Here is a 17,558-nt window from a genome sequence, read left to right on the forward strand (position 1 = left end):
TGTGGTTTCTGAGGAATGAGTTGTGCTTCTAGGAATTCAACTTGGATCTCTGGGCCTGTAGATACTGCCTCTGAGGTGCACAGCCAGAACGACAGCTCAAGGAATAGGGAGTTTTACATAATGAGCTCCAAATCTGTGAGTTAGTTTTTACAGTTGTGAAGGAATTAGATATTAAAGGCAGAAGTTATAAAGTAAAAACAACAGATAACAATGGCACCATGGGAAGAGAAACAAGAAGCCCCATCTCACTTCTAAGTCTTTGGTGCTACTCAGCTGACAGTGGCTGTATCAAACAGATAGTGGTATCTTGAGGAGAAAGAGCAGCAGTGGATTAAGTTTTCTTCATGGCATTGCAAATTCTTATGTGAGACCGTTTGCGTGTTCCTTAAACATGGGACTGTACAGACCCAAATCTGTGATTGTTTTTCTTCAAAGACAGGCTACCTTGTACATTTTGGAAAGGAGGCACTCTGTGTTTCATTTGGAAATGAAGGTTAATGCTGACATCAACTGTCAGCATTTTATGATGTTTCCTGTGATAATTTAAGAAATCTGACTGCTAAAATTAATCAATTAAAAAACCTCCATTTACTGTGAAATTCATTTATTTGATTGGAAGTATTGCCTCTGTACTATATAAAGACACAAACAGGTAGGCAAACCACCTCCTTTCTCTTAAATATATTTTTGGCAACTGAATGCAGATATATGCATTCCTAATGTATATTTCTATATGAGTGTAAATTAAGCATTCAAAACCAAGAAATTGCCACAAAAGCATTGTTTATACAAGCTTATTTAGTTGTCTTTGAAATATCATTCATCTGGCAGTACACAGTCCATTTTCCTTGAGATTCCCCTTTTATTTGGTTCATAGCATGGATTATGTTTTAGAAATGAAAGAAGATATAACAAATGAGACTGTTATCTAAATCAAAAGTGGGTTTGTTGTCATTTTTTATATAATTGTGTGTGTTTTTGACCTTTAAGAGTCACAAGGAAACCTTTACACTTAAATGAAAAAAATGGAGAGAAAATTAGGAATCCTTACTGCAGTTCTAGGAAGAATGACTTCAGTTCTGTGTTGGTTTTAAAGCTTTGTCTTGTCTTTCCAGACTCTCTCTTCCTCATTCCCTTCTATTCTGGCTTCTTGCTCCTATCAATTCCTTCAGCTCGTGTTGTTATGCTGGTCTTTCCCAGCTCTACATGGTTGCTTCTGTCATGTTTCTATATCTCTAAACCCTGATAGTCGCCATGAATCACCTCATCCCTTTCTGTTTCTCAGATCTATTCATCTGTCAGGCTGCCACTTACTCTTTTTTGCAGAAAAGACAAACTTCTGAGATAATTTCTCTTGCCTCTGTTTCAGGGACTAACACCAGAGAAGCTTCCAAGTTCCCAGTATGGAACTGGAGGTGAGGTCCCATTCTGTGCCAGGAGTCTTAAGAAACATCAGTTAAATAATGCAAACAAATATGGCTTACAAAAATAATGAAGAGTCCTTTGCAGTGAAGCCACAGTCTGAGGGGAAATTTTATTAACTACTTCCTTAACAAGAAAGGTTTTTCCTACTGCACACCTGACTGTGAAGTCTTTACTTGTACAAACTTTTACAGCAACTTGTACAAATCCTTACAGTTCTTTCCCAAATAGTACCTGTAGGATGGATCCTATGCACAGGGCACAAGCAGACTACATGTTAACTACATGCAGCTCCTACTGTCCCAAAAGCCTTTCACATCCTGCGTAAGATACTCTAGGAGAACAGCATTGTCACATGGGTCTCACTCTGTAAATATTAGAGAATAATTCATCTGTCAGTGATGTGGGCTCTCTTTCAAGAACTGTAACAAGTGGCATGGTTGATATTGAAAGAAAAGAACAGTGACAGGTTTGTTTGTTTTTGTTTTTGTTTTTTTTTTAATGTAGAACCATTGTACTAGACAGCCATATCTAATTTTCTTTCTTTTCCTTTTATAGGCACTCTTTGTTACCCATCTCCATATTTTTTTCTTTTGCTTTATAGCAGAAGCAAAAATTCTGTCAGTTGACCTCATCTGGCCTTAAGTACACTCTAGTTCTGGGTATAGGAGTTTTTCTCCCTTTTTGCACATACTTACAGTGTCAGTCATATCTCCTTCAGATTGTTTATAGATAGGTGATAATAAAGTAGGAAATGAAAGACTTGCCCAAATCGTTCTAATAGGAACGTAGTCTGTGTACCCCTATGTGGTTGCGAGCTATGTGGTACTTGCTTCCAGTAGGGTCGCCCATGCCAGACAGGTCAAAACCGTAGGACCAGATTTAATACATTCTTGGGCAGGATGAGCTCATTAGCCTTCTGGAAGTCATCCTAGGAGAAGGACAACTCTAATCCCAAACCTGGGCAGATGGAGCTCGCTTAGCTCTGTAAGGCCATCCATCTAAGAGAAGGTCACTCTAATCAAACTTACGTCCTGAGGACCTCACTGCCACCGTCCAAGCTCACTCGGCCCTGGCAGATGAACCTCAGGATTAAAGGGTGGGTTCAGTTCCACGCATACTGCATCTCACCTAAAAAAATCCATTGTGCAGGCTTGAAGGCTTTACCCACATGCAAAAAGTCCTGTAGCGACGGGCGAGGGTCGAAACGGCAGGTGAAAGGTGCACTGGGAGCCGCAGACCCAACCCTGCATGCAGGCGGTTCAGGATATTGGTCATTTGAGACTGACCGGAGATGACAGTCTCTTGGGGCAGCACCCTGAACAACCAAGCAGCCTTTCCAAGGACAGCACTGCTTGCTCCACTCGGAGAGGGGCCTAGAAAAGGTGGCCTAAACAAAGCTCATCTCCACCTTCACCCGGTTGGTTAACCACAGACCAACGGGCATCTTCTTCCAATGCGGTCCCACAAAGCTGAATACACCACCTAAGGAGTCTTTCTGCTGTGCCTTTTGCAATCGGACATGTCTATCTCGTATTGGCCTCACAAGCCACCAGCATGCCTGTAACAAACGTGGATAGAGCCTTCCTAAATCTTCGTTTGCGAAGCCCAGCCATGATGATGACAGTGTCAGTCATTTAATTGGCTTTGTTTTATTCCTTTGCTTGCCCCCCAGGTGTGTCATTCCAAATACTCACTCATGAATTATCCCCATTTTATCTCTTAAAAAATGCATCCATTTGGGATCTTTTGTCTATTTTCTCCTTTTGTCTCTGAAATAAATGTTCCAGTCACATTTTCAAGCTTTATTTCACAACAGTGAAAAGATAAGCTGAAATTCTTGCACAACCACTTGATCCAAGGAGCTTTAAGAAGAATGCTGATTATGGAACTTGTGATAAAACTGTAAAAGTTGACAATATGGAGATAGAGAGGAAGCTTATGTCTGCTTTGCCTTTTCATTATCAAACTGCCTTTCATCCACACATTGCAGATGTACCTGCTTCTCATCTGGTCTTTATACAGCTCCAAAGCTTAGCAATGAAGGGGAGAAACTTGGTATTGGACCACCTCTCAGAACAGGCTCAAGCTGTTCTGTACTTGGGTATGCCAAGCTTGGTGTGTGTCCTTACAGTCTCTCCACTTTTATGCCACCTTTAGCTGGCTGACATCACCCAGCACATGTCAGAAGGGAAATGGTAATTACAAGCAGGCTATAGATAGCCATGGAGTAGCACCTTATCAGTGCTACAAATATTTTCAACAGCTAAAATAACCCCAAGCAAACAAACCACAAAGACACCTAAGAATACATAAAGCTTTACCTCCTTTGCAGGCCAGGCCTAGTCTGAGAGGACATCCTGAGCTCTGCCAACAGTTTAAAGAGACTTGATCTATTCAACAAACAATTTCAGAGCGCACAAGCTAAGAAAACAGGGATGCTGGCTGAAGTCTTGGAAAACACCCTAACCCTTCCTGGGGGATTGTGAGGAGGGCAACAGGTCACTCATGGTTCCTGATCAGTGAACACCAGATGATCAAAGCCTGACATCAGCCCTCACTGAGAGGCTGCTGTCTGAAGCACTTGGAGTTACACTGTGGAGAGGCTTCAGAAACACCGCCTCGAGTTCTCTGTGGCAACCAGTGACAGGACCCTTGGTAATGGCCTGAAGCTGTGTCAGAGGAGGTGGATATCAGGAAAAGGTTCTTCACTCAGAGGGTGGATGTGCACTGGAACATGCTCTGCAGAGAAGTGGTCACAGCACCAAGCCTGAGTTCAAGAAGCGTTTGGACAATGCTCTCAGGCACATGGTGTGATTCTTGGGGATGTCCTGTGCTGGACTAAGAGTTGGACTCGATGATCCTTGTGGGCAGAATATTCTGTGATTCTTCTAGCGTGCCTGGGGAGGAGCCTGGGCGCCAGGAAAACGCGAGCCTTCGCTTGCAGCGGGCCACCTGCAGGCCGGGTACCCTCCGCGGAGCGCCGTCCAGCCGCTCCCGCCCTCGGTAGGAAGCGGAAGGGCCGGCGGGGCCGGGAGCGGGCCGGGACCCGCCGGAACCGCCGCCGGGAACCCCCGGAACACCCAATGGGCGCGGAGCCCCCCCGCGGGGCGGGCTGAGGCGGCGGGGCCGGAGCGGGGCCGGGCCGGGGCGATGTTGCTGCGCCTGGTGCCCGAGTTCGAGCTGCGGAGGGACGTGGTGCCCTGGCTGGCGGCGCAGGGCTGGGCCGCGGCTCTAGGTAACGCTCCCGGGAGGCCAGGAGAGCCTCATCCCTCCCTCCTTCCCTCCCTCTCTCCCTCCCTCCGGGCGCTCCCGGCCACCTCCGTGCGGGAGGAGCCGGGCTGCGGCGGGATCCCCGTCCGGGAGCGACCCCTGGGTGCCGGGAGACTCGAGGTGGGCGAGTTTGGTGTCCTCCGGGAGTTTTTCACATGCTGAAAACACTTCTAACACGCCTGCTGCGCTCCACAGCTTGTTTCTTTCTCCTGCTTCTTCACACGTTTGGGACTTTTTTTTCCCCCTCCCCTTCCAAAACAAACAAACAAAAGTTTTAGTATGGTTCCTTCTCCCACGCTACTCCCCTTTCTGGGAGGAAAAAACCCCCATAGCCTGAACACTTTGGTCTGTCTGGTAAAAGAGCGCTAGTTAAAATTAGAGGCAGCGGCAGCTGTCGCAGCACTGTGAGATATCCAGCCTGGCGAGTGCTCTGGGTAGTGGTTGGAAAAAAGAGTGAACCCCCTGTATTCTTGGCCCTGTGGCTTTTTGCTTTTGTTTGTTCTTATTCATCTACAGAGCAGCTGGCCCAGTTCTGCTTTTCAGAAACTGATGGAAACCTTATTTTAATACAATAATACTGCTGTAATAATGATTGCTTCAGTAGAAATATCATTGGGGGCACTGTGGGATGAACTTGAAACCAACTCCTTCGGTGGCTTTTAATTTACTCAAAATATTCAACTTGCTTACCACATTGAAGGGGTGTTATCAAATAGTTCATAAGATCAATAGGTTCATAAGATCTTGTTTGGCTGCAAACCAAGAAGTATCAGCTTGGTAAATAAGGAAATTATTTACTAAGCCATGACTTACAAAGTCAGTTAGAAAGTATTATATGTTTTCTACACAGTTTACTGAAAAACTGTTGAATGGTGTACTGAAGAGATTTGAGGTAAAATTCTGAAAGTCTCCACACATAATTGATTCATCTATGAATTTATCAGTTGGTCTGTGATGAATTCAAAGAAAAATCTACCTATTTATTGCATAAGGATTTCAAAATGGTGATGACTTGTGTTTGGGAAAGGGACAATCATATTCAGCTTTTTAAAATGCAATACAGAGTCTTCGTTCAGGACATGCCCCTGGTAATACAGAATCAGAATAATCTAGTTTGGAAGGTGCATCTGATTCAACACCAACTTTACTGTATTGCATTTTCCTTTTTATCTGTCTGTACTGACTTCTTCCCATCATGCAGTGCTGTTGTATTAGGAATGTGAAGATGGGAGGTAGGAATGAAAAGATTCATTTAAACATCAAAGAAATATCTAATCACAGAAAGCAAATAATCTGTAGGAGTCATGGTACTTCTGTGTCAGTGGTTTCAGATGTTATATTTATTACTTTTTTTCTGAGGTCTTGAAAGCTCTCGATAGCATGTGAGAATTGATAACTGTGTGAGAGCTGGGAGTAGCTATGATGATAGGAAGGGAGCGGCAAGTGAAGCGAACCAGCCTTGTTCTCTTTATTCCACTAAGCTTTGTATGAGCTGCATATAATGGCCTTCAGGAAATCAAACTGCATTCTCCTGATTTTGTCAATAAGAGCCATTTGCTGGGCAGGCAGGTTGGGTTGGTCCTTTTGCAGCCCTTCATCTGCTGGTCTCAGCTGTGGGCGTGAGGAAGAAGTTGTAGTTCTACATTGCAGGACTTTCCAAGGGTGGAGACCATTGCCACTTCTTCTTTGGCTCCATATTCCCACTGACTGTTCAGTGACGTGAAATTCTCTTCTGACACAGAACTTTTTCAACATCTTTAAGAAATCTGTGTCAGGTGATAAGGAAGTTCACTGACATGGAGATTTCTCATGGACCTTCTCTACCTAAATTCTATTCTGAGGGAGTATTGTATGAGGCAGAGATGTGTAGACCATAGTGCTCATCTTGAAAGTCTGAGGTGTGGTTAAGTCCCAGGAAGTTTCCACTCAAAAAAGAGCAGGTTGTATGGTTATCTGAGGCTGACTCAGTTGTCACCAGCTAGCCCTGATGTAGTGGTATTGTAGTGTACTTTGAGTGATGTGAGACAAATAGAAAGTGATGCGTTGTTAAATGTACATGAAGGATTTTCATTGTCCTCCCATGACAAAACGGAGAATTTACTTCCTTCTGATAATACTTGTAAATAGGTTTTTTTCCCTTATCACTGAAAGCTGTACAAGCCAGTTTATATTATCAGGCTTGTTAAACTAAGTTTTACTAAGTGTCTTCCTTCTATCAAGGCTTTGTGATAACTGCCAAATAAATAGTGTCAAACTTGACTACGTGCTTGCCAAGAGTTGTGGACAATTCTTTTTGTTGATGCTTATTGAACTACAGGCTGCCTTTATGATAAAACTACAACCAATCATGCAGCTTCAACCTTATTAAGGGCAAAATTTACAATTTTAATAAAAAATTCATCTGAGATAAACACATTTTTCATGGTTGCAGTGATCAGAAAACATAAAAACAGCATGAGGAAAGTACACAGAATTAATCTCTGAAGGTATAGTTTATTTCCAGGCTTTCCTTTGAGATGCTGAAGGGGCAGACAGGAGCAAATGACACTTTCTTTAGGCTAGTGTTGGAGTGCAACTTAATTGTTTGAACCCCATATGTATAGTGAATAAATGCAAGGTTTTTGGATTTTTTTTTTTTTACTTGATTTTCTGTGAAAAAGTACATTCCATTTTCATAACAAAAGGTAGTGGCCATTAGAATCACAATTATAATGAAGAGTTAGGGGTTTAGATAAATAATTAATTCCTGTTTGTTTTGAAATCTCTTAACTTTTTGTGTTGAAGTTTATCAGATTTAAATCATGGTGTAAAAGATACTCTGTTTCCAGGAGGGAAATGTAAGTAAGTATTTACATGTAAAAAATCATTACATGTATTTAGCATCTTTTCCTAAAGTGTGTATGTATTGTACACTGAACCAGCTCAAATGAAAATCCGGTGCCTTTTGATACTTCTTATTTCAGATACTTCTGAGAATTCATCAGCACTATATGTTGTAAATGTTGAAAGAAATGGAAAAATTATTTATACCTGGAAGGTAAGTCTCTCTTGAAACATTATAAAAATATAGTTGAGAATAACACTACGTGTGAATCTAATTAAGTTCTCGTAGTTTAATTCTTTTTTTTGCATTGAGGTTTAGAAAACGAAAACTCGACTGATTACACCTTGGGGGGTTGGGCAGTAGGAAGGTGTCTGTCTCCACTTCAGACAAAGGTTAAGAATGATGAAATGGAGAGTAAAGTACTGACTTGATTAAGTCCGTAGAGTTTTTACCCTTGAGTTTTTGGTGGGCCAGAATCTTACGCTGAATGAAAGGCAATTTCTTTAACAGCTAACTCTTCGTAAGTGGCACATTTTTTCACCCTCAGAATTTCTTAGGGAAGTCTAAACTATTAAACTCATGGCACTGTTTTACTTAAGTGTTTTCTCCTACCAGTATATATGTGTTAAGATGCCATTTATCTAACACTATTTCTGCATGTACCTTTCTTCTCTGTGACTTCAAGATTTATCTGTAGCACTTTATTGCAAGTAAAGTAACCATTATTTATTTGATATCTCAAAGTATGTAGAATTAGCCTTAACATAGGATTCTGCTCTCCATGGCATATGTTTAGCTTTTAGTTCCAAGAGATTTTTTAAATAGTTTCAGAAGGTGACACCTTGTCTTGTTCCCTTGATGAGAGAAGCTGTGCTTCTTGACTGTGCAGCTCAGAGGTGTCTGTAGACCCAGCTGGATCCTGGAGGATCTTGGCTCTTTAAGAGTGCAGATCTGAGATGAACTCCAATAGAGTAGGGCTGCCTTTCATTCCCCTCTGGCACAACAATGCTAAAACTCTGCAGCTTGCCTAGGGTTAAGGGAAGAGGTGAGGTCTTCATCAAGGTGTAATACTGTGGGTGGATGTTTCCTTTAGTACAAGCATAGGGAGGGGAGTCTCTACAAGACAACAGTAACCATAAAAACAATACTAAAAAATGTATCGAATTGTTGTTTCTTTTTCATTGCTCAAAACTCTGGAAGACTTAGTTCAAGTAACTAGCTCAGCAGGAGACCTGGTGCTGTGTGTATGTGATGTTGCTGCTTTGTAGCATCTGTGGAATCTCACACAAAGCTTTTTTGGGCCTCTTGACAGTCTAACTGCCTTGTACGCTCTTCAGGCTCTTGCAACTGGCACAAGGGATGAGTTGTAGCTCAAGGTTCACACAGCCAAACACAGGTGGCTGCCTGCATGCTGGCTGTCTGAGCTCCCACTGTAGTTCATAGGGGTCTGGTCAAAACAGGGGATGGAGTTCACGGAACTTGTAGCTTGTTTTTTGAGAGCTGTTGTATGGGGTGGGGGATGTAAACTAAACTGAGCTGCCCTGGCTTGGTTCCTAACACATACAAATAGAAAGCAACCTTTGTTTTCTGCGTGAGAGAAAGTCAAGTGTGTTTTGTGTGAAACTAGGGGAAGGTGGAGAATGAGCTTTATTTTCAAGCTTATTTTAGAGTATTGCGTTGTACTGTGGTTTTGACAGTATCTGTCTTTTCTGACATTAATAACTGGTGTCAAGGAAGATATTTTTAACAGAAGTGACTTCTATTTGCAGGGCAATGCAAGAATCTTTAGAGAGCACATGAAAACAAGTGTCTTAGCTTATGCATGGTTATGGGCATTGATGTAGTTCTGTTACCAGTCTTGTGAAGTGTATTTTTCAGTGTCTAAGTACAGAGGGTGTTAGCGTTTCAGACACACTTGGAAAGAATGGTTATTTGTGAAAGCACTTGCTTAATCTTAAATTAGGAGGCCTGGAGCCTGTGTCTTAATATAAAGACATTTTGTTTTCCTTGTTTAAATCACAAGTCAAAGACTTTTGTCATTGCCACAACAATAATGAGACACTCAGAAATAGACCCCTTAGGAAGCGAATACTCAGGCTTTTGTTTTAACTTCACAAAGCAAGATGCCATAACTTTGTAAATAACCACAGATCTCTCCCCTCTTCCCCCAAGCTGTAGTTAAAAACAATGATGCTCACTGTTTGAGTACAAGCCTTTGTGGCTGGATTTAATTTCAACAGTTTAGTGATTTAGTGCCTATACCTAGAGTACATTAATAGACATCAGTTTGATTTGATATACAGTATATGCTGCTAGCAGAATTTTCTTTTTCAATATATTTGGAAAATTTAAGGCATGGTAAAAGTTAACAAGAAGAAAATTTGATCTGTGTAGTCTCAAACATTTCTAAGTGCCCCAAACAAAATTATTGTATGTTATTATCAATAAGCTAGAAAGGATGTGTATTATGTTTCTCTTCAAAGGCAGAAGGCTTATGGTAAGCTTGTGAAATGTGTTTAGCCTTCAAACAATCACTTCTTAAGGCAGAGAGAAATCCTCTTTCCAGGCTGCAACTAGATCACTGGGAGCTGGGTTTTTTTTGGATGTTTGATGTTTCTGTGCTCCCTTTTGGAGCAATAACCCACCAAGTTGGTGAGGTTTGGAATACTAGCCTTAGATCTCCAGGGGCCATAGCATCCGTTTTGATTCTTGTACAGACATCTCTCTTCCTGACCCTGCTGCCTTTAGCTAAAACCCATTTAGAAGCAAAGTGAGAGAGAGGCACTTGGCTTATGCAATGGCTTGTGGGCTGTGGATTGGCCACATTTCAGCTTTATCCCATGTGTTAGTTCTAAAAGGAAAAAATAAATCTTTGTTCTCTTGGAATTAGAATTTGCTTTCTTGGAATTAGATAATTAACTGTCTGTTTATAGGACAGGGAAGTGTGCAAAGATGTGTGTCAAGGGGCAGGGAGAAGAAGGAGATATGAAAAAAAATAAAAGCAATGTTTAACTTTGTATGTATTTATATTGCCAGTGCTAATTTGTTTCCATCCATAGGGAAGTCAGAGAAATACTCATATTGGATTGTACGATCTTCAAAGTAAACAAAATGAGGTGAGAGCAATACCAGTTTTCTCTCTGGTGAAGGCAGTGCTGTAGTGTTTCAGATTTTGGTGCCTTGCAACACAGTGTGTTATGTCCTTAAGAGGCATATCCTTGTTTGAAACAGAAGAGACTGGAGAAGGTATTCAAATGATTCTCAGTAGTATTAAAATGCAGAACATTATAGAATATCTGAAAGGCTTAACAGTAGTAAAGCATCACCTCTGAAATCTTTATTTCAAAACAACCAATTCAAGTCCTTTCCACTTCTCTTCACACTGAACATGTGTGCTAAGAAGTAAATGTTTGCGGTTTTCTTTATGTGTGCATTCTCAGTCAGTTTGATGCTACCATTTATAAGAAATTATTTTATTCTAAAACTGAACATACTGCAATTCAGTAAGTAGATTCATGATAACAGGACTTTGCAGGTGTCCCCATAACAGTATGAAATGGGTGAAATTTTGTATTTACATAAAAGCCTGCTGCGCTGCTCAAGTGGCAACACAGAACTCACAAGAACCAGTAAGAAAAAAACAAATGAGAAAAAGGAGAACTGATACAGCTGAGGCTTGAAATATGGTTCTTCTGACCATGAAAAGATTTGGTTTAAAGATAAAACCTGTGTACTGGACAGCAGTGTTTTCCTAAGGAGAAGTGATTAGTGATTAGAAGTGGTTTCCTTTATGTAGTTTAAGCAATTGCATTTATTAACACTACCATGTTTCTCTGTAGCACCTCTATACGTTTGAGAAGGATCTACACATAATCAGCTGTTCGGTCAATAATGAAAGGACATTATTGGGTAAATATGTGTTTTATCTTTAAATTTTTTTGGTAAAGATTTAGTTTAGTAGGATCATACATTTGTGTGTAGAATTGGTTAAATCTATTTTGACCTATCTGTTGCCCACAGCACTTTATGCTCTTCAGTGGATCCATCACCAAATAATGTAGGTAACAATATAAAGACACAGCTGTAATGATATTGCTGTTTTATTAAAATGAAAGTCTAAGACACACTGACCCTTTGTTCACTTCCTCCTTCCTGCATTTGTGCCTGCCTCCTACTTCCAGCAGAACATCTGTTGTTCCTTTAGCATATATGTTTCTGGTAGAAAAATTGTGATGCTTGCTCTTCGTGAATGTTTAATAAGATTTATATCAAATATGCAAACTCACTGTAATTGTGTTGGTGTTTTTCCCCCCCCTTAGCTGTCAGCTTCCGTCACTATACAGAGGACGAAACAGCAAGTCAGCTATTACAGTCAGGTACTGCAAGTGGGTTGTTTTAACACTGTTTGTAATATCATACCCTTTTGCTTGCTTTCCCACATAATTTCTGTTTAGAAAACAAAATTGTATACTTAAAAAAGTGTTATCTAAAACATGTTCTTTTTTCAGTTTCCAAGTATTTAACCCTGCTAATTGAAATTCATCCCATTAATAATGTGAGAGTCCTGAAGGCTGTGGATAGCTGTGTTCGAGTGCAGGTAAATTATTCAACTAATCCAAAGATAAGCCTTTGTAATCCACTATACTAGGGGGAAAACATGGTTGAGTGCAGAAATATCTTGTGTTATCTTGCAGCTGTTACAGAGATAGTGTCCCCGTGTTCCTTCATAGAATTAAAAAAATGAAACTTCATAAAATGTTTGATGCAGAATATTTCTCTGACATGAAGGCTACTTTTTTATTTCTCTTTAATCCCCCAAAGCTTGCCATTATAGTGATTGGTGACTGTTAATATGTAATAATAGTTATTCTTATTAATTAAATATCATTATTTTGTCTGACTGAATTTAAACGTATGTAAATATCCAGCTAAACCCCACCCATTTTAGATGAGTGTTCTAAACTACTTTGGTTATTTACTTAACTTTTGGGAAACTTTCTCTGTAGTTTCTTTATCCAGTTGAAGACAGAAATGCTTCTACAGAAAGTCGCCTCTTGCTAGTTTCAGAAGATAAATGTGAGTTAATATTTTCAAAGTAAATATTCATTCTTTTACTTCAAGGTGATCATTATAGATTATATTTTTGGAAGCCTTTTATTGGGAAAAAAACAGGAAAAAGAATGGTGCAAGCTATTCTAGGTATTCCGAAGGTCTTTCGAGAACTGTATCATTTACTGGAATCTTTTTCATTTTTAACTGAATGGCCATCTTTGACTGCAATTAGTTGCTTAGTTCATGCATTCATCAGTTATCTTTATTAAACAGCTAAAATAGTCATTTTATAACTGCCTATATAAATTCAGAGCAGATCAATTGACTGTGAAAGAAGGACTGTGATTTAACATGTGACAAGTGGGATAAGAATAGCACAATAGTTCATTGGATTCAGCTAATATTGCATGTTGGCATGGAATGGATAAAGGTGGACACTTGGAAAAGGTTTATTGCTCTTGCCTTTTCAGTCTTGTAGAGTGAGGTTGCTTTTACCACCTCTTTGGAGAGGCCCATCTTCTCTGAGCTAGACACCAGCCTTGAGTAGCTGGACTTAGGTGGGCAGAGTTCTTATAGTGTTCTTACAGAAGTCTAAGAGGTGAGATTGTTTAATTAGCTGCATAAAAGCATTTAAAAATGTATGTTTGTAATGATTTTTTTCCTATGTTTTAAAGATATTGAACAGTTTGACATTCGTGTTGTTGCAGAAGAAGAACAGAAAGTGGTAAGCCTTGAAAAATCTTGGGGTTTGAGTTTTTTTGCTTTAATTGAAAATGTAAAAATCTGTGATTTTAGCTAACAGTTTTTGTAGTTTTATACTTGAACAACACAAAGTATATTAGAGAGAGTATTGATAATATGACAACTTATGCAGATAACCATAAAGCTGATTGATAAACCTGTATACCCTGTAATCTCTGAGGAAAATTACTTATTTTATTGGATTTTATTTGTTGCTGAATGCTTTTGTGTGTTAGAAGTTGGGAGTAAACATGATGTATATTCATTTTTAAACCATTTTAAGTATTTGCAGTGTCACTCTCCTAACTTTGTCTTTTGTGAGTCTGTGTAATCCCAGTAAAGGATTTGCTTAAAAAGTAAGCAAACAAAAGATGTGAAACTTAGATATAGTCCAAGTACAGTGAATGTTCCAATCTCTTTTTCACCTCATTTCTTTGTCCTGTTTTTAACATAAATTTGTCTTCAACAAATTGTGGGTGTTTTGCTTAAAAGACTTATTATTAATAAACATACATCTCATATAGTAAAGAATTGTACCATAAAAGCCAATGTTTTGCTTCATGGAGACAAATGTTGGCTTGGAAGGAAAAGTTAAGGACCTGATTTCAGTCACTTTGTTTTTCATGGTTTTCTCCAAATTTATCATCGTAACCCATAATGCAGATGGATTTTATATGCTAGACCACAGTAATGGAGTAAATACTAAGTGTAATCAGGAAACAGATTGGTCTGATGTCCTTCTAACAAACAGACTTCTTTTGGTTGGCATGAAATCTCCATACATCTTTCAAGTGCATTTATACAGTCCTAACAGTTTTCCACAATTTAGTCCTTTTCCTGTCTCCAGTACTCTCTGTCATGTGGCTGAGACTTTGGACAGAAATCTCTTTTGGAGCTGACACATCTTTCAGTAGTTAATGCAGCTGATTCTGAACTGGCTATGGTATTTCCCTCCTCTATGTTGAAGAGTGCTGTGTGTTTTATTTTGTTCACTTTGAGCAGCTTAAGTGGTGAATTTCTTGCAAGCAAGGAAGTCTGAAAGAAAAGATTTGTTAGTAGGTGTACCTTGACAACTGTGCTTCCGATCTCTTTAAGCTGAGCACCCTGCACACAACAAAGGTGGACTTTGTGCCACTAACAAGCACCTTAGTGTTTGTGCCACTACTGTCATTGCTTTTTTTCTTTAAAGCACAGGCTGTGCATAATTGTTACAGAACCTTATTTGCCAACTTCTAATGCTCTTTCTTTCCCTTTAGGTGATTCAAAAGTCAGGTCAGCTTCCAAGAGCCAAAGTTGCAGATGATCTCGTTTGGGCACAGTGGGATATGATGGAACAGAGGCTCTTCTACATTGTTCCAAAGGTGAGAATGAAAGTCATTCTTGGAGATTTTTTCCCTGCCTCTCTAGAAACTGCAAAGTTCTGTGTGTGGGATGACAAGTGGGAGTTTGTTTTCATGAGGGTAGTCTGTCCTGTTCCCTTTAAAAAACAAAAGTCTAACTGGCTTTAGCTGCTGCTGTGCTTAGTAAATTCCAAGAAGATTGGTGGTCTTAGTGCTTTCTATAAAAAAAGGTGGGTTTGTTAGGTTTTTGGCTTTAGAAAGATCTTTTATTCAGAAGTATCTAAATCTACCCAAAACTGTTGTGAATATAATGTTTCTGTTCTAGAGAATTCACATATAGGAAGTATTTTGTATGCAGACATTGAGTTACCAAGTGAGGACAGGTTCTTGGCTAGAAACTTTAAAACTCTTTGGGTTTGGGTTTTTTGTTTTGTCTGAAGGACTATTTGGAGTTGATGTATTCTGTGTAAATGAAAACTGATTTTTCTAAACTCTTCTTAGCCACAAAAGGAGTGAGTGTTAGGAAGTAACAGGAAATGAACTGTGGTGGAGAAATGTATTCCTGTTTTTGTTTCTGAGATACCCTTTTTGAACTGACCCAACCAAGATACAGTTCTTTTTGCCATATAAGTAACTATGGAAAACATTTTTTTTAACTTTCTAGAATGTGTGAGACATGTATTGCTGTTCTTCAAGTGAGAGCCCACGCAATTATAGATGATTGGCAGATAATGATCTGGGGCAGGAAGGAAGCATGTTGTAGTGCTATTGTGAGGGGTTATATGTGGTTTTTAAATTCAGCTTTTGTCCCCCAACTTCTGCATATCTGTTAGCAGAACAAGTTGAGTGTGGAGAACAGTGTGGAGTATCCAATTGCTTTTCAGTCTATATAATATGCTTCCTTAGTCACAAAACATATCCTTTTTAATTCCAGGAATCAAAGAGTACTTTAAGGTGTGTCCAGTTTTATCCTGATGAAAATTTTAACTCAATAGTAAGTTATGAGTATTTTATTATATAATGGTTTTTAGTGGGATGTAATTATGTGTTTCAGGCACGAATACAGAGATCTGTTTCAGTATCTTTTGTTGAAGTGTTTTCATAAGAAAACCAGGGTTTGGTTTTCCATTTGTTTTTTGGGGGTTTTTACATTATTTTATTGTCAATAACATATTCAGAGTCAGATTGTGCCACAGTAAAGTAACTTTAGTGGAATTACTGTTATTAACCTAGAAGAAAGTAAGGGACCTTCATGACACTATACTGATCTTATATTCAATTATTGAAAAAGCAGACCTGTCAGATGCACTAGACAAAGAAACCACCTGTTAATTTTGTGTCAGTTTTAAGTGAAACAGGAACATTCATTGCAGCCAAAATACAGAGAACAGAACATAAAACTTACAATGTATAATTATTACTAGACCTTTGTCCCAGTGGCTGAAATTTGCTCTAACGCAGGAGGTTAAATATCTCTCAATTTATTTTCTCTTTTTCAAAAGGAATCTATTTTATAGGTATTTTTGGAGTGACTGTAAGGATTGGAGGAGGATAAATAAACTTTGTTAAAATGTTAATTCTGGTGAAATGTGAATGTGACACATTTTACTAATACTAATCATAATACACTGACCTCACTAGATAACAGGTTTGTTTTCTTTTTTGGTTAACAGCTGGAATCACACCTGGATATTTCTGTAAATGACACACAATTGAAGTAAGTTGTTTGTATTTTTAATGTTTTGTTTTGCTTTCCTTTCAATATATATGGTAATGTTTTACAAACCTAAGAGAAATTTGTGCAAACCACGGTATCTCTGTTTCCAGTTGCCTACATGGTACCGTAATGTAAGAATAACATGAACACTGTGTCCAAACCTCTAGTTCTTACTTTCATCAGGGTCAACTGTAAAAAGTAATTTAATCCTTAACTGCTTCTTAGTACCATTTTTAAAAATTATTTGTCTGAAGAGCTAGCTATAGGCTAAACCTTTGAGTAGGCTGTACCTGCTTAAGTTAATTTAGTTTAATCTTGAGCTTGCTGTAGTGGTGATGCCAAAATTTCTGCCAAGGGAAGCTCTCCATTTCTAATTGCTGTTGCAAGTTTTATTGGGCAGTTAACCAGACCAGTAGCTCCTTTTTATAGCCTATGAGACACTGCCTATACTCTGTTCTCCTCCAGCATGCTTTTTCCAGGCAGCCTGCACTTTGAAAGATGAAGATTTGTCTGATTCTGTCTGTGTCTGTCATGCACGTGATTGCATCTGAGCTCGTCTCCTTAAGGCTCCCTTTTAACTGAGGAAAAACCTAGTCTGCCTGAAGTTGGCAGATGTGATCAAAATTGTTGGGTAACTGTGCAGTCTTGGAGTCTTCATTTCTAACAGCATTGAGCAGACTGGTTAAAGCCTAATTTACCTTGCATTAGAGAACATTTGATTATAATTTAATTAGTATGTTTTCATTACACGGTGACTGTTCTTGTGATCTTTTTGTTGTGACAAATCTCTGTGGATTAAATGATTTATTTAGTGATCTTTATTTGCTCATAGACTTGTGAATTTTGGATATGATTACTGTCAAGACCAAGGTGTTGCATCTAAATCTTTGAACCTTCAGGTTTTTACAAGTAAAGCAGGTAATGAATAAATACAAGTATAGTCAAAGTTACCTCTACTAGTGATTATTATGCAGTATAATCATAATTGATTACTAAATTTCTTCATCAGACATTAAAAAACACACAAAATGCAAATACATATAATATGAGTGTGAGATTTGTATTCCATTAGAATATACTTGACAGGTAACAGTGAGGAGAGGCAGAAGGCAACCGTGGTTTGTCTTAGTGACTTTTTTTACCCTCTGAAAGCTGCATTGAAGTTGAGCTGAAGTATCCAGGTTTTTAT

The 17,558-nt window shown here is 39.1% G+C and overlaps 1 protein-coding gene across 3 annotated transcripts in view; it reads left to right on the forward strand.

The window, feature by feature from the left end:
• Positions 1-4,417: 4,417 nt before the first annotated feature.
• LOC113992575 (gamma-secretase activating protein) overlaps positions 4,418-17,558 on the forward strand; it is a 44,369-nt gene continuing 31,228 nt past the window's right edge. Inside the window, exons 1-12 of one of the 3 annotated variants that reach the window (XM_039383525.1) lie at positions 4,418-4,660; positions 7,659-7,732; positions 10,579-10,635; positions 11,359-11,428; positions 11,839-11,895; positions 12,028-12,116; positions 12,526-12,595; positions 13,246-13,295; positions 14,569-14,673; positions 15,587-15,646; positions 16,326-16,369; positions 17,202-17,287. In XM_039383525.1, the coding sequence (XP_039239459.1) occupies positions 4,576-4,660; positions 7,659-7,732; positions 10,579-10,635; positions 11,359-11,428; positions 11,839-11,895; positions 12,028-12,116; positions 12,526-12,595; positions 13,246-13,295; positions 14,569-14,673; positions 15,587-15,646; positions 16,326-16,369; positions 17,202-17,287 (847 nt within the window). In that variant the 5' untranslated portion in view covers positions 4,418-4,575. The remainder of the gene's footprint in view (positions 4,661-7,658; positions 7,733-10,578; positions 10,636-11,358; positions 11,429-11,838; positions 11,896-12,027; positions 12,117-12,525; positions 12,596-13,245; positions 13,296-14,568; positions 14,674-15,586; positions 15,647-16,325; positions 16,370-17,201; positions 17,288-17,558) is intronic. The other 2 variants (XM_027730009.2, XM_027730008.2) reach the window with 2 other exon arrangements.

This window comes from Pipra filicauda, unplaced genomic scaffold (genome assembly GCF_003945595.2).
Source record: "Pipra filicauda isolate LSUMZ 115617 unplaced genomic scaffold, ASM394559v2 scaffold314_size1190085_pilon, whole genome shotgun sequence".
Classification (NCBI taxonomy): domain Eukaryota; kingdom Metazoa; phylum Chordata; class Aves; order Passeriformes; family Pipridae; genus Pipra; species Pipra filicauda.